The following is a 26,178-nucleotide window of genomic DNA, read 5'->3' on the forward strand; positions in this document are numbered from 1 at the left end:
TGAGCTGAGGTCCGGCCACTGCACTCCAGCCTGGGCGGCAGAGCGAGACTCCGTCTCAAAAAAAAAAAAAAAAAAAAAAGAACAGACCTTCTTCATTCGAATCCCGTCTTCTCCATCTATTATGTGATTTTGGACATGTTTGTTCAACTTCTCCGAGCCTTTGTTTTCTTTTTACCACATGGGGATCATAAAGCCGGAATGCAGTTGGGAATAAAACCGGATAAAGCACCCAACGAACAAAAGATCAGGGCAGGGAAGACACATGCACGGTTGGGAAGGACGCTACGGGCGAGTCTATGTTGCAGGCAGGAGACTCCACGTTAAGACGAGTGAACTCCTCTGAACCTTCAAGGGATAATGCACAAGCATAAAGAGAATAATTTTTAAAAATAAAGTTTTCTTCCCTGAAAGCTTGGGGATGTCCAGGATGCGCGCCATTCTGTGATCTAAGTCGACTTTCCACCTCTTCAGTTGGTACCACCTTTCCCAAAGAGTTTGGAGCAGAGCACTCCGGTCTTCGTAGTAGTTTACTCCTAAGGGCTGTCCCAGTGGACTCACGCAGGCGCAGGAGACTACACTTCCCGGGAACTCCCGGCCTCGTTGTTCGCTGGTACCGCCTTCTGACTTCCGGTATTGCTGCGCTCTGTAGGGCCAATCGGGAGCCTGGAATTGCTTTCCTGGAGCTCTGATTGGTGCATTCGACTAGGCTGCCTGGGTTCAAAATTTCAACGATACTGAAAGAGTCCCGCGGCGGGTTGGCTGGCGCTTCGTTGTCAGAACCGAGGAGACGCTAGGTGAGCCGTGGGAAGAAAAGAGGGAGCAGCTGGGGCGCGGGTCTCTCTCCTCCCGGAGTTTGGAATGGCTGAAGTTCACCTTCCAGCTCCTAGCGCAGTTCGCGCGGGTAGGCCTGGCTTCTGAGGCGGTTGCGGTGCTCGGTCGCCGTGCTCGGTCGCCGCCTAGGCGGGGCAGGGTGCGAGCGGGGGCTTCGGGCCACCCTTCTTTTGGCGACAGGATTTTGCTCTGAAGTCCGTCCGGGAAACGGGGGGGAAAAGGAGTTGCGGGAGGCTATCGTCTAATAAAGGTAACGATAATTATTATTACCATGCTAACAGGTTATAAACATTGACTGAACTAAGTACCCTGCGTGCCCGTTCTCATTTAATTTCCTCGCCAAGCCAATGTAGTTGGTACTATTCTTGGTCCCTCTTGACGGAAACGGAGGAAGGAGGAAGGAGGAGGAAACTGAGGGCCAGAATCTAGATAAATTTCGAGAAATGGGTGATACAGTAGCCCTGCCCTCAGGAAGTGTGGCGTTTGATGGAGGAAAACAGAGGTAGTCACAAATAAGGACATTTCAAAACTGTTGTCTAAAACAGAAAGATGATTAGATGGTGTGAGAACATAATTGAGGGAGAGTTTAAGTTCATTTGGAGTTGTCTTCTATTTGGGATTTAAAATTCATTATATGTTATCCATATTTGTCCAGCTCTCTCTTTTTGTATGGAATCACCAGATATTATTCCCTTTCTCATTTCCTTTCTCAACATTTATAGATTGGAGGGGGGAAGGAAAACCAAACCAGGTTATAATATTGTAGAATTGGTTTACCCCCTATTTTCTTGACATATAACGTCTTGTTTTCCACATATAATTTTCTGGTAGTTCAGTAACATGGACTTCCCCAAATCAGGCCTACTTAGGATAGAAAAGGATTTTTGACTCCTAGATTTTGCTTTAAGACCAGCTCTTGGTTTACTCCCTGGTTCACCCTTACCTTTTCTTGACATCCTATGGCCTCTCTTTGAATTTCTCTCACTCATCAAATGTTGTCAAAAATAGGACTATTTGCTGCTGTAGTAAGGATGTTCTTGTATTGTGGCCTTAGTGTATTACACCACCCCCACGTCAGACTTAAGTCCGTCCCCCGGTTGGATGGATGAGTCAGTTCAGTATTAAGCTGGCATTCTTGGATCGAAATTATGTGGCTCTCAGCTAACTCAGCCATTTAGTTGTCCTTTGAGGGTACTGCGTGCTCAGATTGGCATGAGATATGGGTATACAGATGTGTGATGTACTCAAAGGTTTTTTGGTATGTTTGGGGACAAAAACATGGTTTGAAATTGGCAAGTGAGAATCAGAACAAGACAGGACACCATCTGAGTGCTCTACTGTTTTGTATTCTAAGTGTCCGGACAATTTAGAGGTGAGGGAGATCAAGAGCCAGTTTGTGTTTCTGTGCTTCACAAAGCCACCCTTGCCTAATTCTTGATAAGCAAGAGTTTGGTTAGACAGGGACTGAAACAATCCTGGTACATAGGAATCACCCACTAAATACCTGTTGAATTGACTAGGCAGGAAGGCACTATCTGAATTGACTACAAAATTGTGGGTATGAAAAACTGGACTGTACTCAACTAGGTTGGTAATTTTGTTTAGACTTTCAAATTAGCTGAGTAGGGTTTATTTGGCTAACCTTATGCTTAAATCTGTGTATTTCAACCTTGATAAAATTAATTTATTGCAGTTAAGATTGTCCAGGATTATGTGAGAGAGTCCTTCATTTCTTGTTTAGGTACCAGGAGATTTTCAGAGTTCGTCTACATCTGTTGGTTAATTTTCCTTCAGCTTTTTCTGGGTTTCTTCCCTAATTCTTTTTGAATTCCTGGGAGAAAGAGGAGGGAGAGTTAAATGCCCTTTGACATACTTAATTTTCTTTGCTATGAGTAAAGTTAGGAAGCAAAATTGACTATATATAGAGTTTTTTTTTTTTTTTTGTTTGTTTTTTTTTTTTTAGATTTCAGCTCACTGCAACTTCTGCCTCCCCTGTTTAAGCAATTTTCCTACCTCAGCCTCTTGAATAGTTGGGATTGTAGGGACCTGCCACCACACCTGGCTAATTTTTGTGTTTTGTTTTTTGTTGTTTTTTTTTTTTTGAGATGGTGTCTCGCTCTGTTGCCTAGGCTGGAGTGCGATGGTGTGGTCTTGGTTCACTGCAACCACTGTCTCCCAGGTTAAAGCAATTCTCCTGCCTCAGCCTCTCAAGTAGCTGGAACTACAGGCACGTGCCACCACACCCGGCTAATTTTTTTGTATGTTTAGTAGAGACGGTGTTTCACTGTGTTAGCCAGGATGGTCTTGATCTCCTGACCTTGTGATCTGCCTGCCTTGGCCTCCCAAAGTGCTAGGATTACAGGCGTGAGCCACTGCGCCCAGCCTAATTTTTGTATTTTTAGTAGAGATGGGGTTTCACCATGTTGGCCAGGCTGGTCTTGAACTCCTGACCTAAAGTGATCCACCTGCCTTGGCCTCCCAAAGTGCTGAGATTATAGGCGTGAGCCACTGCTCCCGGCCTGTTAACCCTTTTTTTACTACAGAGAACTTGGAACCTGTTTCATCACTTTTCTGCTTCTTCCAGGTTCTTGATACATATTTGCCAGACTTCAAGATTTAAGAAAAGGGGTGAAAGAGAAGATTGCAACTTTCAGTCAGGCCTGTAGGCCTGATAGACTGATTAAACCACAGGTAAGGCAGTGACCATAGGAAGAAGGAACATTAATATATCAACTTCATAAGTGTTTAAATGACTTTAATTTTATAAAGTAACACATATTTTGGAAGGAAATTTATTTATTACGAAAAGCAAAAAGAAAATAAAATCACCCACTATCCCACCTCTCAGATAAACCGTGGTTAGCATTTTGATAGATTTCTTTATAATTTTTTTCTGTGTCTGTATAGTCATCCCTTGATATCCATTGGGAATTGGTTCTAGGACCTTCCCAGGATATCAAAATTCTCATACGCGGCTGGGTATAGTGGCTCATGCCTGTAATCCCAACACTTTGGGAGGCTGAGGCTGGCGGATCACCTGAGGTCAAGAGTTTGAGACTGGTTGGCCAACATGGCAAAATCCCATCTCTACTAAAAATACAAAAATTAGCTCGGTGTGGTGGTGCGCGCCTGTAATCTCACCTACTTGGGAGACTGAGGCAGGAGAATCCCTTGAACCTGGGAGGCAGAGGCTGCAGTGAGCCAAGATCTCATCACTGCACCCCAGCCTGGGCAACAGAGCAAGACTCTTGTCTCAAAACAAGCAAAACAAAATTGTCAGATGCTCAAGCCCTGGTACAAAATGATGTGTAGTATTTGCATATAGCTTATGTACATACTCCCATATACTTTAAATTATCTCTAGATTACTTATAATACCTAATGTTAATACTATGTAAATAGTTGTTATACTGTATTGTTTAGGGAATAATGACAAGAAAAAATGTCTAGGCTGGGCACAGTGGCTCAGGCCTGTAATCCCACCACTTTGGGAGGCTTAAGTAGGAGGATTGCTTGAGGCCAGGAGTTTGAGACTAGTCTGGGCAACATAGTGGCATCCTGTCTCTACAAAAAAAAAAAAACATAAAAAAATTTAGCTAGGCATGGTGGCACCTACTTGTAGTCCCAGCTACTCGGGGGCCCGAGGTAGAGGGGCACTTAAGCCAAGAAGTTTGAGGTTACAGTGAGATGAGGGCGCCACTGCACTCCAGCTTGGGTGGCAGAACGAGACCCTGTCTCCAAAAAAAGTCTACATGTGCAGTACAGATGCAGTTTTTTTTTTTTTTTTTTGGTTAGACGGAGTTTCGCTCTTGTTGCCCAGGCTGGAGTGCAATGGCATGATCTTAGCTCACCACAACCTCCACCTCCCGGGTTCAAGCGACTCTCCAGTCTCAGCCTCCCAAGTAGCTGGGATTACAGGCATGTGCCACCACACCCAGCTAATTTTGTATTTTTAATAGAGATAGGGTTTCTCCAGGTTGGTTAGGCTGGTCTCCAACCCCCGACTTCAGGTTATCTGCCCACCTCTGCCTCCCAAAGTGCTGGGATTACAGGTGTGAGCCACTGTGCCCGGCCTTGCAGTCTTTTTTTTCCCCAAATATTTTTGATCTGCAGTTGATTGAATCCGCAGACATGGAAACCATAGATACAGAGAGCCCACTGTCTTTAATTTTTAAAAAAAATCATACACTAAAATCTTTTGTTAATTTTTTCAACTTTTTTTTTTGAGTCGGAGTCTTACTCTGTCTCCCAGGTTGGAGTGCAGTGGCGCGATGTCTGGCTCAAGGCAACCTCTGCCTCCCGGGTTCAAGCAATTCTCCTGCTTCAGCCTCCCGAGTAACTGGGATTACAGGCACCCGCCACCTTGCCCAGCTATTTTTGTGTTTTTGATAGAGACAGGGTTTCACCATATTGGCTAGGTTGGTCTCAAACTCCTGACCTCGTGATCCGCCTGCCTTGGCCTTCCAAAGTGCTGGGATTACAGGCTTGAGCCACTGCGCCGGGCCCCTAAGTTTTTTGACTTAATAATCAGGCTATGAATATTTTCCCGTGTCATTAATAAATTTTCTTCTCTTTTCTTTTTTTTTTTTGAGACAGGGTCTTGCTTTGTCACCCAGGCTGGAGTGTGCACGTTAGTGGCGTGATCACAGCTCACTACAGCCTCCATCTCCTGGGCTCAGGTGATCTTCCTGCCTCAGCCTCTCGAGTTGCTGAAACTACAGGTGCATGCCACTATACTTGGCCAAATTTTTCTGCAACATAATTTTTTTTTTTTCTTTTTTGAGATGGAGTCTCGCATTGTCACCCAGGCTGGAGTGCAGTGGCACGATCCCGGCTCACTGCAACCTCTGCCTCCCGGGTTCAAGCAATTCTCCTGCCTCAGCCTCCCGAGTAGCTGAGATTACCGGTGCCCGCCACCACACCCAGCTAATTTTTTGTATTTTTGGTAGAGACGGGGTTTCACCATTTTAGCCAGAATGGTCTCCCATCTCCTCACCTTGTGATCTGCCTGCCTCAGCCTCCCAAAGTGCTGCGATTACAGGCGGGAGCCACCGCACCTGGCTCTGCAACATAATTTTAATGGCTATATGGTATTCCATTATTTGGTTCTTTATATTATTTTACCCAGTGAAATTGCTGGTCTAAAAGAATGCGTATTTTTGCCCGGGCGTGGTGGCTCACGCCTGTAATCCCAGCACTTTCAGAGGCTGAGGCGGGCAGATCACCTGAGGTCAGGAATTCAAGACCAGCCTGGCTAGCATGGTGAAACCCTGTCTTTAGTAAAAATACACAAATTAGCCAGGTATGATGGTGAGTACCTGTAATCCCACTTACTTGGGAGGCTGAGGCAGAAGAATCACTTGAACCTGGAAGGTGGAGGTTGCAGTGAGCCGAGATCGTGCCATTGCACTACTGCAGCCTAGGCAACAGAGCGACGAGACTCATCTCAAAAAACAAACAAACAAACAAAAACAGAAACAAAAAACATTTTTAAAACTTTTGACAAGTAACACCAAATTGCCTTATAGGAAGATTATGCTGATTTACCTGAAACAGTATATATTCACATAGGCATAAATGTATAATTTAAAATAGGTAATATATTTGCATGGTGCAAAAATCAAAAGAATACAAAAAGCTTCATGGTTTAAAATCTTCTTCCAACCTTGTAACTTTCTTCTTCACTCTCCATAGGTAAACACTTTTATTTTTTTGGAGACAGTCTTACTCTGTCGACTAGGCTGGAATACAGTGGCACAATCTCAGCTTACTGCAACCTCTGCCTCCCTCCCTGGTTCAAGTGATTCTCCTGCCTCAGCCTCCCGAGTAGCTAGGATTACCGGTGTGTCACCACACCTGGCTAATTTTTGTATTTTTAGTAGAGATGGGGTTTTGCCATGTTGGCCAGGCTGATCTTGAACTCCTGACCTCAGGTGATCCACCTGCCTCGGCCTCCCAAAGTGTTGGGATTACAGGCATAAGCCATCTAATAAATACTTTTATTAGGTTCTTGGGTTTGGGTGTTTGTGTGTATTCCCCAAACCAGATACCTTTTGAAGGGTATAAATCTCTATAAAATGAAATGACTACCATTTGACTAGGATTGTAATCTGCAGCCCCACTGTCAACCATTACACACTTTTTCAGCTTCATACTATTGGAATATCAGATCACTTTGTGATTCTGCTAAGATTTCCTTTTAATATTTTACAAAGCTCTGTGTCATTATTTGTCCTAGTAATAAACAGCATCACTGATTTCTATCTAGGTCCTATTAGTCATAGGTGGTTTGTTGAGTTCTGTGGATAAATTAAAGCAAAACTGAGTTTGTAACCCTTAAAAAAGGGCAGTATGAAACATACAAGTTTGGGAGAGAAATGATAGGAAATATATTTGCTTGAAGTTTCTGGACAGTGATGAATTAGAACAAGTGTCCATGTGTCCTGTGCTGACTTCTGAGTGTTGGACAGTGAGGGATTGTCATTGGATTTTAAATTGACCCAATTTTGGAAGCTTCATAGATCTGTTTCTGTAAACAGATCCAATTTCAACATAGAAGTTAGCAAACATAAATGTGGAAACACAAAGTCCATTAAACTTCCTTCAGACTTAGTTTGTGACTTTGATTAACAGTTAAAAATTGCATGCTGGATTATGTTGCCATTTACTGACCGCTGCTAATCCCTTATATACAAGAAAAAAAATGTATGTGTTTTCTCCCTGGGTAAGATGAAAATAACTCCACTCTATATTACTTGTGGTAATGTAATAGGATCTCTTATCCCTTGTGAAAGTAGGAGAGGATGTGCCTGGAGAAATGGCACTGCCTGGGATGGGACCATCTTAACTAACTATACTTCTAATGAAGTCTTGTCTTATTCTGTTTATTCTATTACATTACCAGTTTAACTCATGACTTTCTCTTTAATAGAAATAGGCAAGTCATATCTCACTGGCTGGATAGCAAGGTGTTTGAGAGCATCTGTCGCACCAAAGTCTTTGTTTTGCTTAGGAGCTGGTAGTCCACTATTTTACCCTGCTTAGAATGCACGCTCTTGCAGCTTTCCCCCACCCGGTCTGAACCTGCACCTTTTGATTTATAGAGCTTGTCAAGGCTAGTTATTTTTGGTTTGAGAGTGAAGAAAGATGGGAGGCAATGGGAGGTTAATTTCAGATGAATGTGGGAACAGGTTACATTGCTTTGTCTGCAGTCTTCCTAATTTGTGTTTGTCTTCCCCTTCCATTTATCTCTTACCCTAGAAAAAGTCAACGTTCATTCTTAGCTTGTAGAACTCTGCAGGTCTGTCAGCGTCTTTTTAGTATTACTTACATCAGAAAACCTCTGATCCTCTTCTACCCTGTTGTCCTTCTCTGCACTTCCAGAGTGCTCTCTGTTTATGCCCTCTTGCAGCAAGGATAGCCCTATATTGTAATCGTTTGCATTCCCCCATTCAACTGTGTGCCTCACTGGAACCTCTGCCTCCCGAGTTCAAGCAATTCTCCTGCCTCAGCCTCCCAAGTAGCTGGGACTACAGGCACACACCATGACGCCCAGCTAATATTTGTATTTTTAGTAGAGACGGGGTTTCACCACGTTGGCCAGGATGCTCTCGATTTCTTGATCTTGTGATCCGCCTGCCTTGACCTCCCAAAGTGCTGGAGGGAAGAGATTTTTGTTGTTGTTTGAGAGGCAGTCTCACTGTGTCCCAGGCTGGAGTGCAGTGGTGCAATCTCGGCTCACTGCAACCTCAGCCTCCCGAGTAGCTGGGATTAAAGGCACGTCTCCACCACGCCCGGCTAATTTACTCTACTAAAGTAGAGACGGGTTTTACCTTGTTGGTCTGACCTCGAATTCCCGACCTCGTGATCCACTCGCCCTGGCCTCCCAAAGTACTGGGGTTACAGGCCTAAGCCACTGTGCCCGGCCAAGAGATTTTATAGTTATATCTCTGTCTGTCTGTCTGTCTATCATCTATCTATCTATCTGTCTGTCTGTCCATCTGTCTATCTATCTATCCTTTTAGTCTTCGCTTTTTGGAAACAAAAATGGGCTATAAGACATGATGGATGACATTGAATAGGCAGTTTTTAGAGGAACCTAATTGGTTCATAGCATACAGGATAGGCTTTTTCCTTGGGTCTTTGTAGGAATATTGGTCATTAATTGGTCATTAATATTGGTCATACCACAGAGTATTTCTAGTTTTGCAAGAATCTGAAACTGTGATAGATTCAGATAATTTTGAAATGTGAAGCTAATTCTCTTGCTTGGCAGCTTGATTTGTTTGGGGGAATGTGGTTGACGCATGTGCTTTTTTTTTTTTTTTTTTTTTTTTGGTGAGACCTGTTGACAGAAATTCAATCTTGATTAAGGGGCGCAGGAAGGCATCCAGTTCCCACCAGGCCTGGGGCTCTCTCGTTTAAACAGCTGCCTTTGGCTCTGGCCTGTTCCATTTCCTACTAGGCCCTGTGGACTTTAATTTTGATAAGTTTCACATCCTAATATTTATTATTTCTGGGGGAGGTAGTGTCGTGAAACCGAAATGACCCAGTAGTTAACTTTTGGTTTTCTTTTTTCTTTTCTTTTTTTTTTTTGAGAGGGAGTCTCGCGCTGTCGCCCAGGCTGGAGTGCAGTGGCCGGATCGCAGCTCACTGCAAGCTCCGCCTCCTGGGTTTGCGCCATTCTCCTGCCTCAGCCTCCCTATAGCTGGGACTACAGGCGCCCGCCACCTCACCCGGCTATTTTTTTGTATTTTTCAGTAGAGACGGGGTTTCACTGTGTTAGCCAGGATGGTCTCGATCTCCTGACCTCGTGATCCGCCCGTCTCGGCCTCCCAAAGTGCTGGGATTACAGGCTTGAGCCACCGCGCCCAGCCAACTTTTGGTTTTCTTGATGTACTTGTGCTATCAGCCTTCATTGAAGAGTCAGACTTCTCAATGGATATGTATTTATTTATTCTCTTTTTCCAGAGAGAGGGGATGGTCTCCTGAGTTGGCCATTCTAGACCAAAATATAGCTTAAAAGAAGCTTTTTTAAAAAATGGATCATGTTAGGAAAATAATATTTTGTTTTTAAAATTTCACCTAAAGATTAAGTGTACTTAGGTTTGCACCCCTCGCTTTTTGTCCACCACTAATCAAATGTAGTCTTAGACCTCAGAGGACACCTTTCTTCTGCTGCTTGAATCCTCTTCATAGTCTCTTTACTCTAGAATATCACTGAGGTTTTATCTAACCTCCATCTTATATAGAGGAAAAACTTTATATGCAAAAGTACACTTAAAAAAAAGGAATAAAGGAATTAAAAAAAAATTTTATGGGAATATTCAGATCAGAGCTTTCCAATTAAATTTAGAACAAGATTTGTAATTTGCTCAAGTTTTCTTTATGAGCGTTTCAGGGATGCTTAGGTTTCAAAAAGAGCAGAATTTGTCTTTGTTGAACAGGATCATACGATTTGTTTTCATTCCTCCTTTTTGAAGCAATGTTTATAGGAAAACTTGTGCATTAGAGAGACCCCAGATTTTGGAATCCTACAGACCTGGTCTTTTAAAACTCGACACTGCTATGTATTAGTAGACATCGATCTATCATCTATATTATTAATGCAGTTTAAATGAGATGATTTATGTGAAGTGTCTGGCAAGGTGCCTGGCCTACAGCAGGCAGTATTTGGAAGTTATTGTCTCTTGCTCCATGACATTTGTTATTTATCTATTTAAATGTCCATTTTTAAATACATTTGAGAGGCAGTGGATAAGAACACCACCTTCGGGGTCTATTCCGTTTGGAATCCTGGCTTTACTGCTTCTTAGCTGCATGACTGCGAATAAGTAGTAAATCTCTGTGCCTAAAGTCCCTCATTATAGAATGAAGATGATAATAGTACCTACTTTATAGGATTATTGTGAGGCTTTAGTGAGTAAATACATTTAAGATACTGTCATCAGTGTCTGGCATGTCGTAAGTGCTTATTAAGTAATAGCTGTTGGCCAGGCGTGGTGGCTTACGCCTGTAATCCCAGCACTTTGGGAGGCTGAGGTGGGTGGATCACTTGAGGTCAGGAGTTCAAGATCAGCCTGGCCAAGTTGGTGAAACCCTGTCTCTACTAAAAATACAAAAAGTTAGTTGGGCGTGGTGGCAGGTGCCTGTAATCCCAGCTACTCAGGAGGCTGAGGCAGGAGAATCACATGAACCCGGGAGGCAGAGGTTGAAGTGAGCCGAGATTGTGCCACTGCACTCCAGCCTGGGCAACAAGAGTGAAACTCTGTCTCAAAAAAAGAAAAAAGTTAATAGCTGTTTTTATTTTTAACTTTTTCAAATTTATATACCCTTTTATTAAGTCAATGCCCCAGGAATCATTTTTAGTTCTATATAGAAATATTGTTTATTTATTTTTAATTTTTTTAATTAATTTTTTTTGAGACAGAGTCTCACTTCATCGCCAGGCTGGAGTACAATGGCACGATCTTGCCTCACTGGAACCTCTGCCTCCCGAGTTCAAGCAATTCTCCTGCCTCAGCCTCCCAAGTAGCTGGGACTACAGGCACACACCATGACGCCCAGCTAATATTTGTATTTTTAGTAGAGACGGGGTTTCACCACGTTGGCCAGGATGCTCTCGATTTCTTGATCTTGTGATCCGCCTGCCTTGACCTCCCAAAGTGCTGGGATTACAGGCATGAGCCACCATGCCCAGCTATTCATTTATTTATTTATTTTTGAGACGGAGTCTCACTCTACCGCCCAGGCTGGAGTGCAGTGGCATGATCTCGGCTCACTGCAACCTCTGCCTCCTGCATTCAAGCGATTCTCCTGCCTCAGCCTCTTGAGTAGCTGGGATTACAGGCATGTGCCACCACACTCAGATAATTTTTGTATTTTTAGTAGAAAGATGGAGTTTCACCATGTTGGCCAGGCTGATAGTTCTATATAGAAATATTAAAAAGAGAATATGTAACTTTGGATAAGTTAATAGTCAATTTATAGGCCATGTAAATGGGAAGGATTATTTCCTCAAATCAAGAGATTAGACAATTTTTGCTTGATTGTCACGAATATTTAATAAAAATTCCAGAAAGCTCAGTTTCTTTTGGGATGAAAACATAGATCTAGGGAAATAAATACTGCTTATTTTGTTGTTGTTGTTGTTGTTGTCTTTTAAGAGACAGAGTCTCACTCTGTTGCTCAGGCTGGAGTGCAGTGGTGCAATCATGGGTCACTGTGGCCTCGAACTCCTGGACTCAAATGATCCTCCTACCTCAGCCTCCTGACTAGCTGGGACTACAGACACACACCACCATGCCCAGCTACTTAGGAGGTTGAGGAGGGAGGATCCTTTGGGCCCAGGAGTGCGAGTCTAGTCTGAGCAACATAGCATGACCCTATGTCTTTAAAAAACAGAGATGAAAAAGAAAGAAAAAAGGATGTGAAGGGCTAAATTTGAACACTTTCCAGGTAGTTTTCAGCATCATGCTTTGGTGGAATCATGGTTTTGTGGCTAAGTGGGGTTGCTGCATATTACATTCCTGCCTCTTCCTTCCCCCAGCCTTAGTTGTCTTCATTACATTCATGCCTGGGAAGTGTTCCCAGTGACCTGAGTTAGGCATTAAGATCATGGGAATCCAAGATTTTCCCATGTCTTCTAGCATATTTGTTCACAAGAAAAGGAAAATTTCCTCTTTGCAGCAAGGCGTTTTTAAAATGGTCAGTCACTGTGGAATCTTTCACTAAAAAATCCTTTGAATAGAAATGTGGTCAAGGAGAGGAAAGGTATCAGCAGTGATACTACCTTACGATAGTGTATTTCATAGCACTTGAAGTACCTTCTTATTTGTTTATGGTAAGAAGGTAGGCAGAGAGTTAGTGACTTGCCTATTGTAACATACATGTAGTAAATGCCAGAGAGGGCATTCTGGACTTCTGTTAGTTGGGATTGCTTTTGACTACAGTTGACAGAAAATGTGACTATAATGGTTTATACAAAAATTATTATTTTCTGAGATGAAGTCTTACTCTTGTCGCCCAGGCTGGAGTGCAATGGAGTGATCTCAGCTCACTGCAACCTTCGCCTCCTGGGTTCAAGCGATTCTCCTGCCTCAGCCTCCTGAGTAGCTGGGATTACAGGCACCTGCCACCACACCCGGCTAATTTTTGTATTTTTGGTAGAGACAGGGTTTCACTATGTTGGTGAGGCTCGTCTCGAACTCCTGATCTCAGGTGATCCGCCTGCCCTTGGCCTCCCAAAGTGCTGGGATTACAGGCGTAAGCCACTGTGCCTGGCCTGTTTTTTTAATATAAGAAATCTGTTTAGCAGGTCATGGAAAATTGAAAAAAACACCAGACATCTGGAATAGTGTAGCATTATAGGTTTATTTATTTATTTATTTATTTATTTTTTGAGACGGAGTCTTGCTCTGTCGCCTGGGCTGGAGTGCAGTGGCCGGATCTCAGCTCACTGCAAGCTCCGCCTCCCGGGTTTACGCCATTCTCCTGCCTCAGCCTCCCGAGTAGCGGGGACTACAGGCGCCCGCCACCTTGCCCGGCTAGTTTTTTTTTGTGTGTGTGTTTTTAGTAGAGACGGGGTTTCACTGTGTTAGCCAGGATGGTCTCGATCTCCTGACCTCGTGATCCGCCCGTCTCAGCCTCCCAAAGTGCTGGGATTACAGGCTTGAGCCACCGCGCCCGGCCTATTTATTGTTTATTTATTTATTTTTGAGCCAGAGTTTCGCTCTTGTCGCCCAGGCTGGAGTGCAGTGCTCACTGCAGCCTCCACTGCCTGCGTTCAAGGGATTCCTATGCCTCAGCCTCCCGAGTGGCTGGGGTTACAGGTACCTGCTACCACGCCCAGCTAATTTTTGTATCTTTAGTAGAGACAGGGTTTCACCTTGTTGGCCAGTCTGGTCTCTGAACTCCTGACCTCAGGAGATCCACCTGCATAGGCCTCCCAAAGTGTTGGGATTATAGGCGTGAGCCACCGTGCCTGGCCTATTTTTTTTCCCCCCAGCCTATTTTTTTTTTAATAACAGCTTTTTGTCTGTTTTTTAAAATGAGCATTCATTTGTATAATAAGGGTTTAAAGAAAGGTGTTAATTAACCTTGTTTTTGTTTTTGTTTTTGTTTTTGAGACAGAGTGTCGCCCTGTCACCCAGGCTGGAGTGTAGTGGCACGATCTTGGCTCACTGCAGCCTTGGCCCTCCCGGGTTCAAGAGATTCTCCTGTTTCAACCTCCCAAGTAGCTGGGATTATAGGCATGTGCCACCATGCCCGGCTAATTTTTTTGTGTTTTTAGTAGAGATGGGTTTCACCATGTTGGCCAGGCTGGTCTCAAACTCCTGACCTCAGGTGATCCATCTGCCCTGGCCTCTCAAACTGCTGGGATTACAGGCGTGAGCCACTGCGCCCCACTAGAAAGGTATTAATTTAAATAAACATTTATTCAGGTGATTACTGGCATCTACCTCCCTTCTAAGATACAGATACTTTTGAGTACATGTTGTTCCCTGGATAAAAACAAATGGCTGGCCAGGCACAGTGACCCACACTTGGGAGGCTGAGGCGGGTGGATCATTTGAGGTCAGGAGTTTGAGACCAGCCTGGCCAACATGGTGAAATCCTGTCTCTACTAAAAACAAAAAATTAGCCAGCTGTGGCTGTGAGTGCCTGTAATTCCAGCTACTCGGGAGACTGAGGCAGGAGAATTGCTTGAACCCAGAAGGCAAAAGTTGTGGTGAGCCAGGATCATGCCACTGCACTCCAGCCTGGGCGACAGAGTGAGACAACGTCTCAAAAAAAAAAACCAAAAAAACACAAATGGCTCATTGGGGTTCATCGGCAAATTATTGGCCAGTGAGTGTGGCCTTTAGGCTATTTATCAGATTACTTTCAGCTATTTTATTAATTGACTAGATTGGGCTTGAGTAGGAGCGGATTGTAAACCTACACAGGTTTCCACAGGATAAAAAACTTCGTACGTAGGAGTAGGGAGGGGCCTGTTTAACTTGTTCCTTTATCCTTGCTTCTATTCCTATGCTGCATGTTGTGCCTCTTATGTGTGTTTCAAAGTCGTCGTCTTTATACTCAGAAATAGTATTTTTTGAAAATATTTCTAAGAAAATACAACTTATATTTGGCAAAACTGTGTTGAGCTTTTACCATGTATAATGCACTGTGTTAAGTACCTTGATGGATGGATGGATGGATGAGATATACACAAGTAAATAAAATCTATCTTTGTTTTTAGGAACTTCGAGTATACTGGGAGGGACATTTACACAGTTAACATAAAATTGCATGATAAGTGTTACAGCGGAGATGTAAACAAAGCACGATTGGCTTTGGAGAGGCAACAATTTTGTATGATAGGTGGAAATTGGGAAAGAGTTCACAGAGATATGAACTGGACTTTGAATGATGGATAAGCTGTTGGTTGGTAGGCATAAAAATTAGTGGTATATTTTAGAAATTGGGTTATTCAGGGCAGAGAGAGAATAAATTGGGCTAGAGGAGGCTAGAAATGAGAAAATGGTAAATTGAGGGAAAATAATGACATGGTGAATGTAAAACACCTAGCACAGTGTAGATACTTATCAGACTTTGCCTCTTTCTTTTAAAAAACATTTTTAAGGCCGGGCGCGGTGGCTCACGCCTGTAATCCTAGCACTTTGGGAGGCCGAGGTGGGTGGATCATGAGGTCAGGAGATCGAGACCATCCTGGCCAACGTGGTGAAACCCCGTGTCTACTAAAAAAAATACAAAAAATTAGCCAGGCGTGGTGGCGGGCGCCTGTAGTCCCAGCTACTCGGGAGGCTGAGGCAGGAGAATGGCGTGAACCCGGGAGGTGGAGCTTGCAGTGAGCTGAGATCGTGCCACCGCACTCCTTCCTGGGTGACAGAGTGAGACTCCATCTCAAAAAAAAAAATCATTTTTAAAATTTATTTTATTTTTATTTATTATTATTATGTTTTGCCATGGAGTTTTGCCCTTGTTGCCCAGGCTGGAGTGCAATGGCATGATCTCAGCTCACTGCAACCTTCGTCTCCCACGTTCAAGCGATTCTCCTGCCTTACCCTCCCGAGTAGCTGGAATTATAGGCTCCCCCCACCACGCCCAGCTAATTTTTTGTATTTTTTTTTTTTTTTGAGACGGAGTCTCGCTCTGTCAGCCAGGCTGAAGTGCAGTGGTCGGATCTCGACTCACTGCAAGCTCCGCCTCTCGGGTTTACGCCATTCTCCTGCCTCAGCCTCCCAAGTAGCTGGGACTACAGGTGCCTGCCACCACGCCTGGCTAGTTTTTTTGTATTTTTTAGTAGAGACGGGGTTTCACTGTGTTAGCCAGGATGGTCTCGATCTCCTGACCTCGTGATCCACCCGTCTCGGCCTCCCAAAGTGCTGGGATTACAGGCTTGAGCCACCGCGCCCGGCCAATTTTTTGTATTTTTTAAGTAGAGACGAGGTTTTGCCATGTTGGCCAGGCTGATCTTCAACCCCTGACCTCAGGTAATCCATCCCCCTCGGCCTCCCGAAGTGCTGGGATTACAGGCATGAGCCACCGCGCCCAGCCTAAATTTAATTTTTAATTTTTAATTTTAATTTTTTCTTTTTGGTTTTTCTTTATATTTGCTGATTACTTACAGATAATTTTTATTTTTTTAGAGATAGTGTCAACTACTTACAGACAATTTTTATCTTTTTAGAGACAGGGTCAACTGTTATACTTACAGATAATTTTTGTTTATTTAGAGACAGGGTCTCTCTATGTTTTGTTGGCTGGACTTGGACTCCTGGTCTCATGTGGTCCTCCTGCCTCCCAAAGTGCCGGGATTACAGACATGAGCCACTGTGTCTGGCCCACTGCCTTCTAATTCCAAACATATTTACCTCAAGGAGTATCTTTAAGTTACCTGAAAAACTAATTTTTAGGTTGATTGGACAAAGTAAGGCTATTTTCAGTAAATTCTAGGTGGTTTGCAAAATTACCACCGTGATAGTAAAACCAAAGTAATGATGGGAATTTACTTAGATTTATGTGCAAACATTTCTTTCCTCAGTAATGATGGGAATTTACTTAGATTTAAGTGCAACCATTTCTTTCCTCAGAAGGTGACCTGCTGAGAAAAGTGGTACAAATACTGGGAAAAACCTGCTCTTCTGCACTAAGTGGGAGACAATGTCACAAGTTAAAAGCTCTTATTCCTATGATGCCCCCTCGGACTTCATCAATTTTTCATCCTTGGATGATGAAGGCGATACTCAAAACGTAGATTCATGGTTTGGTAAGTGCCTGCTTTCTCTGGCTATTTTAAGGATTAGTGGCTTGCTTTGTGCTGAAGACCTTTCAATAATAGAAGGGGTTGCAAGAAAAGAACTAAAATATCAACTCCTTTCTGCACCAAGAAAATAACTAAAATATCAACTCCTTTCTGCACCAAGACATTCTGTCATCCATGATATTGTGGGAATAGTTGAAATGCCCAGTATTTGGGGAATGGATTGTAAACACAAATTATATGTTGTTTTGTAGTTCAGAATGGCGGATTTAAGCTTTAGGGACATACGGGAAAGTTCAGATGAACCAGTGTTCAGCAAAACTCCATGCTCATATATGTCTGTAGTGATGGCAGCCACATAAACACTTTCTCTACTATCGTTAGGCATAGATTATATCACAGCTAGGATGTTGACATTCGTACAATCTACCAGTTTTACTCAGATTTCTCCAGTTTCACTTGTATGTGTATTAAGTTCTCTGTGGTTTTATCACCTGTGTTGGTTAATGTGTCTACCACCACAGTCAAGATATTGAACAGTTCTAGTATCACATGGAACTCTTGTATTGCTCTTTTATAACTACCCTCACCTCCCTCCTGCCACCCCTCCCTCAATTCATTTTTTTTTTTTTTTTTTTTTTTTGGGAGACTGGAGTCTCACTCTGTTGCCCAGTGGTACAATCTCGGCTCACTGCAACCTCTGCCACCTGTGTTCAAGTGATTCTGCCTCAGCCGCCCAAGTAGCTGGGATTACAAGCGCCCACCAGCTCACCTGGCTAATTTTTGTATTTTTAGTAGAGACACGGTGTTTTGCCATGTTGGCCAGGCTCTCCTTGAACCCCTGACCTCAGGTGATCCACCCACCTCGATCTCCCAAAGTGTTGGGATTACAGGCGTGAGCCACTTCCCCTGGCCCTCAATTCATTTTTAAATGGAAGGATTATGCTACTAAGAACCCAATCCCAGAAACAGTTTTGCTTGGCCAACAGTAAATAAGAATGTAGTTACATTTTTACATTACTTTGAAATAATATCTGAGACTAGTTGTTGAGTCCCCTTTGATTCTTTCTCTCATGTCTCCATCCTCCTTATCAGGAGAAAGCACTATCAATACGTGGTGGGGAACAGAAGTGAGTCCATTGCAGCTGTACTTATCCGTATAATGCACTGTCCAAATGTGATGGCAGGTGCCATTCCTTTGGAAAAGGACTTTAATGGCATCTAGTGGGGATCCTGAGAGGAGTATTCTGTTGGAAGTGGTGGGGGAGGAAGGGTAACTATAAGGGCCACCTGTCCTGCGGGGATCTTCCCCATGCCCTTGCTTCACTGGAACCGTAAGGAAATGGCTGGGCTGTCTGAGGATTTCTTTTTCTAAGCTTTTCTTTAAAATAAAAAAGAAAAGATTAGCATAAGAATACTGTTAAATACAATTTGGAAGAAAAAAAATGACCCCACTATTTTTCTAAAACTACCTTAGTTTAAAAAATTATTTATTTGTTTTTTTGTTTTTGCCAGAGTTCTTTTGGCTAACAAAACTACCTCTATTTTAATATATTACTTTCCAATTTTTTTCTTAAATAAATAGTCACATCTTTTACACAGTTGCAGTCAGAGTGTACATGCACAGGGTAGTTACTGCTGTGTCTCACTGCATTCCTGAAACTTATCAGTAGGCTGTTGGTAGAACAGACCCTTCTTTGCTTTGTACTGACTTCTGGGCACAGTAGAATCTAAGATAAAATTTCTTGAGAAAACGTAGCTCTGCTCTACCTTCACACAGCCCTTATTCCTCCCACCACCCCAGTGAGGAGGAAACTGTAAGACTATACAATGTCTCTTGTAAGCCCTAGAATTTTTGATGATTACTATTTTCTTTTTCTTTTTTTATGAGACGGAGTCTTGCTCTGTCGCCAGGCTGTAGTGCAGTGGCTCGATCTCAGCTCACCGCAACCTCCGCCTCCCAGGTTCAAGCGATTCCCCTGCCTCAGCTTCCCAAGTAGCTGGGATTACAGGCACGTGCCACCACGCCCAGCTAATTTTTTGTGTTTTAGTGGAGACGGAGTTTCACCGTGTTGACCAAGATGGTCTCAATCTCCTGACCTTGTGACCTGCCCACCTTGGCCTCCCAAAGTGCTGGGATTACAGGCCAGAGCCACCACACCTGGCTGGTTACAGTTTTCTTTGAGAGGAACATGATGTATTGAGGGGGTAGATAAAGCTAGTTCATGTTTGTATGACCCTAAATGGGTACCAAACAAAGATAAGGAGTTATTCACAATGCAGAATCTGTACTTTTTCTTTTTTATCATATATTGTTTAATGTTGCCAGTTTTTTAGTGATTGTTTTTATAGTCTATGTCTGATGTGTAATGTGTACTTTTTCTTTTGATTGCTAGAACTTTGTTTGTACTTGCCACATGAGTTGGAAGTGTACTGGTACGGAGCTGTAGTTTGCATTTTAAGTGCATAATAGTGATTTGTTTTGCTTCCTTGCTGATTGATTGCACAATGATGATCTTCCCTTTTCACAGAGGAGAAGGCCAATTTGGAGAATAAGTTACTGGGGAAGAATGGAACTGGAGGGCTTTTTCAGGGCAAAACTCCTTTGAGAAAGGCTAATCTTCAGCAAGCTATTGTCACACCTTTGAAACCAGGTAAGAAAACATCTTAGAATAAAGTTCCTTGACAGAATGGTGGGACAGTGTATTAGAAGCCTGAGGATCTGGGAAAACTACCTAAATGTTCTCTTTGTTTAGTATTGGTGAAATGGGCTAATTCATTTCATGATGAATGTAAAACTAACAATGTGCTACACTTAAAAAAAAATCTCTTGGAGCTTAAGCTAACATAATTTTTTTTTTTTTTTTTTAAAGATGGGGTCTGGTTCTGTCACCCAGGCTGGAGTACAGTGCCACAGTCATAGCTCACTGCAGCCTCAAACTCCTGAGCGATTAGTAGCTGGGACTATAGGTGCTCACCACCATGCCTGGCTGATTTTTAAAAAATTTTAGTAGAGAAGGAGTCTTTGCTAGCCAAGCTGATCTTAACCTCTGGGCTTCAAGTGATCTTCCTTCCTCAACTTCCCGAAGTGCTAGGATTATAGGTGTGAGCTACGGTGCCCGGGGGCTAACATAGAATTTTATTGCCAGATATGTAACCATTTTCTTTTTATGACAAGATTTAATGTAACCTAACCTGGGTCTGGGTGGGAAATAAAACAGCAAAAAAGAAGACTCGCCGGGCGCGGTGGCTCAAGCCTGTAATCCCAGCACTTTGGGAGGCTGAAACGGGCGGATCACAAGGTCAGGAGATTGAGACCATCTTGGCTAACACGGTGAAACCCCGTCTCTACTAAAAAATACAAAAACCTAGCCGGGCGAGGTGGCGGGCGCCTGTAGTCCCAGCTACTCGGGAGGCTGAGGCAGGAGAATGGCGTGAACCCGGGAGGCGGAGCTTGCAGTGAGCTGAGATCCGGCCACTGCACTCCAGTCTGGGTGACAAAGCGAGACTCTGTCTCAACAACAACAACAACAACAACAACAACAACAACAAAAAGACTCTACTGCTTGCCATTGTACAAGAATTATTTGAGTTATGTATCTGATTTTTTTTTTTTTTTTTTTTTTTTTTTGAGATGGAGTCTTGCTTTGCCGCCCAGGCTGGAGTACAGTGGCACGATCTTGGCTCACTGCAAGCTCCATCTCCTGGGTTCACACCATTCTTCTGCCTCAGCCTCCCGAGTAGCTGGGACTACAGGTGCCTGCCACCATGCCTGCCTAATTTTTTGTATTTTTAGTAGAGACGGGGTTTCACTGTGTTAGCCAGGGTGGTCTGGATCTCCTGACCTCATAATCTGCCTGCCTCGGCCTCCCAAAGTGCTGGGATTACAGGCGTGAGCCACGGCGCCTGGTCGATATTTATCTTTCTATGCCTGACTTATTTCACTTAATCTAATGTCCTTCAGGTTCATCCATGTTGCTGTGAATGACAGAATTTCATTCTTTTTTATGGCTAAATAGTATTCATTGTATGTGTATGCCACATTTTATCTGTTTGTCTGTTGATGGATACTTCAGTTGATTCCACATCTTGACTACTGTGAATAGTGCTGTAATAAACATAGGACTGCAGATAGATATCTCTTCGATGTACTGATTTCCTTCTTCTTTCTACCCAGTAATGGGATTGCTGGATCATATGGTAATTATATTTTTAATTTTTTGAGGAGCCTCCATACTGTTTTCCATAATACCTGTACGAGTTGATTTTACTACTAACAATATATAAGAGTTCCCCTTTCTCTCTATCCTCAGAGATGCAGAGAAATTTTTAACATTTTTCATAGTATCCATTCTAACTGGGATGAAAGACTATCTCATTGTGATTTTTAATTTGCATTTCCCTGAAGATTAGTGATATTGAGCATTTTTTCACATACCTATTTGCCATTTGTATGTATTCTTTTGAGAGATGTCTATTCAGCTCATTTGTCCAGTTGTTGGGTTAGAGTTCCTTGTGTATTCTGGATATTACTCCCTTCTTTAATGAATAGTTAACAAATATTTTCTCCCATTCTTTACTCTTGTCTCTTCACTCTGTTGTCTCTTCACTCTGTTGATTGTTTACCCTGCTGTGCAGAAAGTTTTAAATTTAATATAATCCCATTTGTCTACTTTTGCTTTTGTTGCCTATGCTTTTGAGGTCATGTTCATAGAATCTTTTCCCAGAACCATGTCCTAAAATATTTCACCTGTTTTTATCTTATTACTTTATTTATTTATTTTTGAGACAGTCTCACTCTGTCACCCAGACTGGAGTGCAGTAGTACTGTCTTGGCTCACTGCAACCTCTGCCTCCCAGATTCAAGTGATCCTCCTGCCCCAGCCTCCCGAGTAGCTGGGACTACAGGCGCGCACCACCACACCCAGCTAATTTTAGTATTTTTAGTAGAGATGGGGTTTCGCCATGTTGGCCAGGCTGGTCTCGAACTCTTGACCTTAAGTGATCCACCCACCTCAGCCTCCCAAAGTGCTAGGATCAGAGTCGTGAACCACCGCGCTCGGCCTCCCCGATGTTTTTAGTTGTTGCATAGTTTAAGGTCTTACGTATCAGTCTTTAATCCATTTTGAGTTGATTTTTTTTTTTTTTTTTTTGAGATAGAGTCTCTCTCTGTCCCCCAGGCTGAAGTGCAGTGGCGCGATCTCAGCTCACTGCAAGCTCCACCTCCTGGGTTCACGCCATTCTCCTGCCTCAGCCTCCTGAGTAGCTGGGACTACAGGTGCCCGCCACTGCACCCGGCTAATTTTTTGTATTTTTAGTAGAGGCGGGGTTTCACCATGGTCTCGATCTCCTGACCTTGTGATCCGCCCGCCTTGGCCTCCCAAAGTGCTGGGATTACAGGTGTGAGCCACCGCGCCCGGCCTTGAGTTGATTTTTGTATATGGTAAGAAATAGGTGGCCGGGCGCGGTGGCTCAAGCCTGTAATCCCAGCACTTTGGGAGGCCGAGATGGGCGGATCACGAGGTCAGGAGATCGAGACCATCCTGGCTAACACGGTGAAACCCCGTCTCTACTAAAAACACAAAAAACTAGCCGGGCAAAGTGGCGGGCGCCTGTAGTCCCCGCTACTCGGGAGGCTGAGGCAGGAGAATGGCGTAAACCCGGGAGGCGGAGCTTGCAGTGAGCTGAGATCCGGCCACTGCACTCCAGCCCGAGCGACAGAGCAAGACTCCGTCTCAAAAAAAAAAAAAAAAAAAGAAATAGGTGTCTGGTTTCATTTTTCTACCTTCAAATATCTAGTTTGATCGGCACCATTTATTGATTTTTCAAATTTAAATTTTATTTTAGAGATGAGGTCTCACTCTGTTGCCCAGACTTGTCTCAGAATTCCTGGGCTTAAACCATCCTACCACCTCAGCCTCCTAAAGTTAGCACCATTTATTGAAAAGACTGTCCCCTCCCCAAGGAATGTTCTTGGTGCTGTTGTCAAAAATCAGTTGGCTATAAATATGTGGATTCGTTCCTGGGTTCTCTATCTATTCCATTTATCTGTGCGTCTGTTTTTATGATAGTACCATGCTATTATGGTTACTTTAGCTTTGTAATGTATTTTGAAGGCTGGTAGTTTGATGCCTCCAGCTTTGTTCTCTTTGCATAGGATTAGTTTGGCTACATGGGGTCTTTTGTGGTTCCATGTGAATTTTAGGATTTTCTTTCTTTCTTCCTTTTTTTTTTCTTTTCCTTGAGACAGAGTCTCGGTCTTGTTGCCCAGGCTGGAGTGCAGTGGCGCGATCTTGGCTGACTACAACCTCTGCCACCTGGGTTCAAGCGATTGTCCTGCCTCAACTCTCCCTCTGGAGTAGCTGGGATTACAGGCATCTGCCACGACCCCCAGCTACTTTTTGTATTTTTAGTAGAGATGAGGTTTCACTATTTTGGCTAGGCTGGTCTTGAACTCCTGACCTTAGGTAATCTACCGTCCTCGGCCTCCGAAAGTGCTGGGATTACATGCATGAGCCACCATGCCTAGCCTGTTTATGCATTATTTATGGCTGTTGTATTCTTACTAATTTTTCTTTCCATTTGTTTCATCAATGAGAGAGAGAGGTAGTGAAATCTCAGACTGTAATTATGGATTTGTCTCTTTATAATTTTTCCTTCATGTAGTTTGAAGCTACTATTAGATGCATAAATGTTTAGGATTGTTACGTCATCTTGATGAACTGGCCACTTTAATATATATATATGTGTGTGTGTGTGTGTGTGTGTATATATATATATATATTTTTTTTTTTTTTAGTTGGACGTGATGCCTCACACCTGTAATCCCAGCACTTTGGGAGGCTGAGGCGGGCGGATCACAAGGTCAGGAGTTTGAGACCAGCCTGGCCAATATGGTGAAACCCCATCTCTACTAAAAAATACAAAAATTAGCCGGGTGTGGTGATGCACACCTGTAGTCCCAGCTACTCGGATGGCTGAGGTGGGAGAATTGCTGAAACCTGGGAGGCAGAGGTTGCAGTGAGCCAAGATCATGCCACTGCACTCTAGCCTGGGCTATAAAGCAAGACTCCATCTCAAAAACAAGCAAAATATACATATATATACACACACACACACATATATATATACAAGCATATATATGTGTGTGTGTATATATGTATATATACATATTTATGTATGTATTTTTGAGACAGGGTCTCACTCTGTCACCCAGGCTGGACTGCAGTGGAGCAATCACACCTCACCGCAGCCTCTACCTCCTGGGCACAGGTGATCCTCTTACCTCAGCCTCTTGAGTAGCTAGGACCACAGATGCCACTAACATGCCCAGCTAGTTTTTATATTTTTTGTAGAGACAGGATTTTGCCATGTTGCCTAGGCTGGTTTTTAACGCCTGGGCTCAAGTGCTCCACCCACCTCAGCCTTCCAAAGTTCTGGGATTACAGGTTGAGCCACTGTACCTGGCCCCACTTTAACAGTTTGAAATGATCTTCTTTATCCCCACTGAAGTTCTTTGCTCTGAAACCTACTTTGCCTGATATTAATATAGTCACTCCAGTTTTCTTTTGATTGGTGTTAGCATGGTGTGTCTATATTTAAAGTGCATTTTTTATAGGCGGCATATAATTGGATCTTGCTTTATTATTTAATATTATTGTCACTGCATTTTAATTGGAATAAGTGCATCTATTTTAGCCTTGACATGCTATGCTATTATTTTGTGTGTGTGTGTGTGTCTCTCCGCCCCAAAAATATTTTTTTAGGAGATGAGCCAAATGATTGTTCTCAAATGAATAATGCCTAAACTATGTTTTCATGGCCTATCTTTTCTTCCCTGTCATCTTGTTGCAGTTTAATTCCTTTATCAGGAGTCAGTTTATATGCTATGTGATTAAGTGCTGTTTCTTCCATGAAGCCTTTACTTGATTGTTTCTTTCTTACTCTGTTTTCGTTTTTTGTTTTTGTTTTTTTTTGCAGACAGGGTCTCACTGTGTCACCCCATCTATAGAGCAGTGGCATGATCACAGCTCCCTGCAGCCTTGACCTCCTGGACTCAAGTGATCCTCTTGCCTCAGCCTCCTGAGTAACTGGTACTACAGGCACATTCCACCATGCCTGGCTAACTTTCTCAGTGTTCCCATAACACTTTTTTTCTATTTCGTTAAAAATGTTTATCAAGGCTGGGCTGGTAGTTCATGCCTGTAATCCCAGTACTTTGGGAGACCAAGATGAGAGGATTGCTTTAGCCCAGCAGTTTGAGACCAACCTGAGCAATATAGTGAGACCCCCATCTCTATTTATATAATATTGAAAAGCAAAAAAAAAAAAAAGTTTATCAAAGTAAAACATGGCCACGGTAACATCACAATACTTAGAGTTTATGTTAAAATAACCCCTTCCTCTTCCCATCCCTATCCCCTGTCCTTTTTCTCAAACTCTTATTGGTTTTGTTGTTGTTGTTTGTTTGTTTGTTTTTTTAAGACTTTGAGTCTCGCTCTGTCCCCCAGGCTGGAGTGCAGTGGCATGATCTCGGCTCACTGCAAGCTCTGCCTCCCAGGTTCACGCCATTCTCCTGCCTCAGCCTCCTGAGTAGCTGGGGCTACGGGCGCCCGCCACCACGCCCGGCTAATTTTTTGTATTTTTAGTAGAGATGGGGTTTCACCATGGTCTCGATCTCCTGACCTCGTGATCCACGTGCCTCAGCCTCCCAAAGTGCTGGGATTACAGGCGTGAGCCACCGTGCCTGGCCTGTTGTTTTTATATTTTGTTTTACAAGTGGGATCTCACTGTGTTGCCCAAGCTGGTCTCAAACTTCTGGGCTCAAGTGATCTTCCTGACTCTGTCTTCCCAGTAGCTGTTTTAACTCACTATTTTAACTTGTGCGGTTACATTCATAATGCCTGATAGTATGATTATATCAGCAGTATTTACAATGTTATGATTATGTAAATATTGTTCAATGCCAAGTCAGTAACTGTGATGCAGTTGCATCCCTTCTTGGTTCTCTTTGGCTGTATTTGGTTGTATTGTCACAACTGCTGAGCCACATAAAGATGATTCTGACATCAAGAGATCAG

At 43.2% G+C, this 26,178-nt stretch overlaps 1 protein-coding gene across 4 annotated transcripts in view; it reads left to right on the top strand.

Annotated features, from left to right (window-relative positions):
* Positions 1 to 702: 702 nt before the first annotated feature.
* Positions 703 to 26,178, top strand: part of TPX2 (TPX2 microtubule nucleation factor) — a 59,263-nt gene continuing 33,787 nt past the window's right edge. For 2 of the 4 annotated variants that reach the window (XM_008020128.3, XM_008020142.3), the window contains exons 1-4: positions 703 to 794; positions 3,416 to 3,522; positions 16,929 to 17,104; positions 19,630 to 19,752. In XM_008020128.3, coding sequence (XP_008018319.1) covers positions 16,999 to 17,104; positions 19,630 to 19,752 — 229 coding nt within the window. In that variant the 5' untranslated portion in view covers positions 703 to 794; positions 3,416 to 3,522; positions 16,929 to 16,998. Of the gene's footprint in view, positions 1,082 to 3,415; positions 3,523 to 16,928; positions 17,105 to 19,629; positions 19,753 to 26,178 lie in introns of all 4 variants that reach the window. The other 2 variants (XM_008020133.3, XM_008020139.3) reach the window with 2 other exon arrangements.

The sequence above is a fragment of the Chlorocebus sabaeus genome, chromosome 2 (assembly GCF_047675955.1).
Source record: "Chlorocebus sabaeus isolate Y175 chromosome 2, mChlSab1.0.hap1, whole genome shotgun sequence".
NCBI lineage: Eukaryota > Metazoa > Chordata > Mammalia > Primates > Cercopithecidae > Chlorocebus > Chlorocebus sabaeus.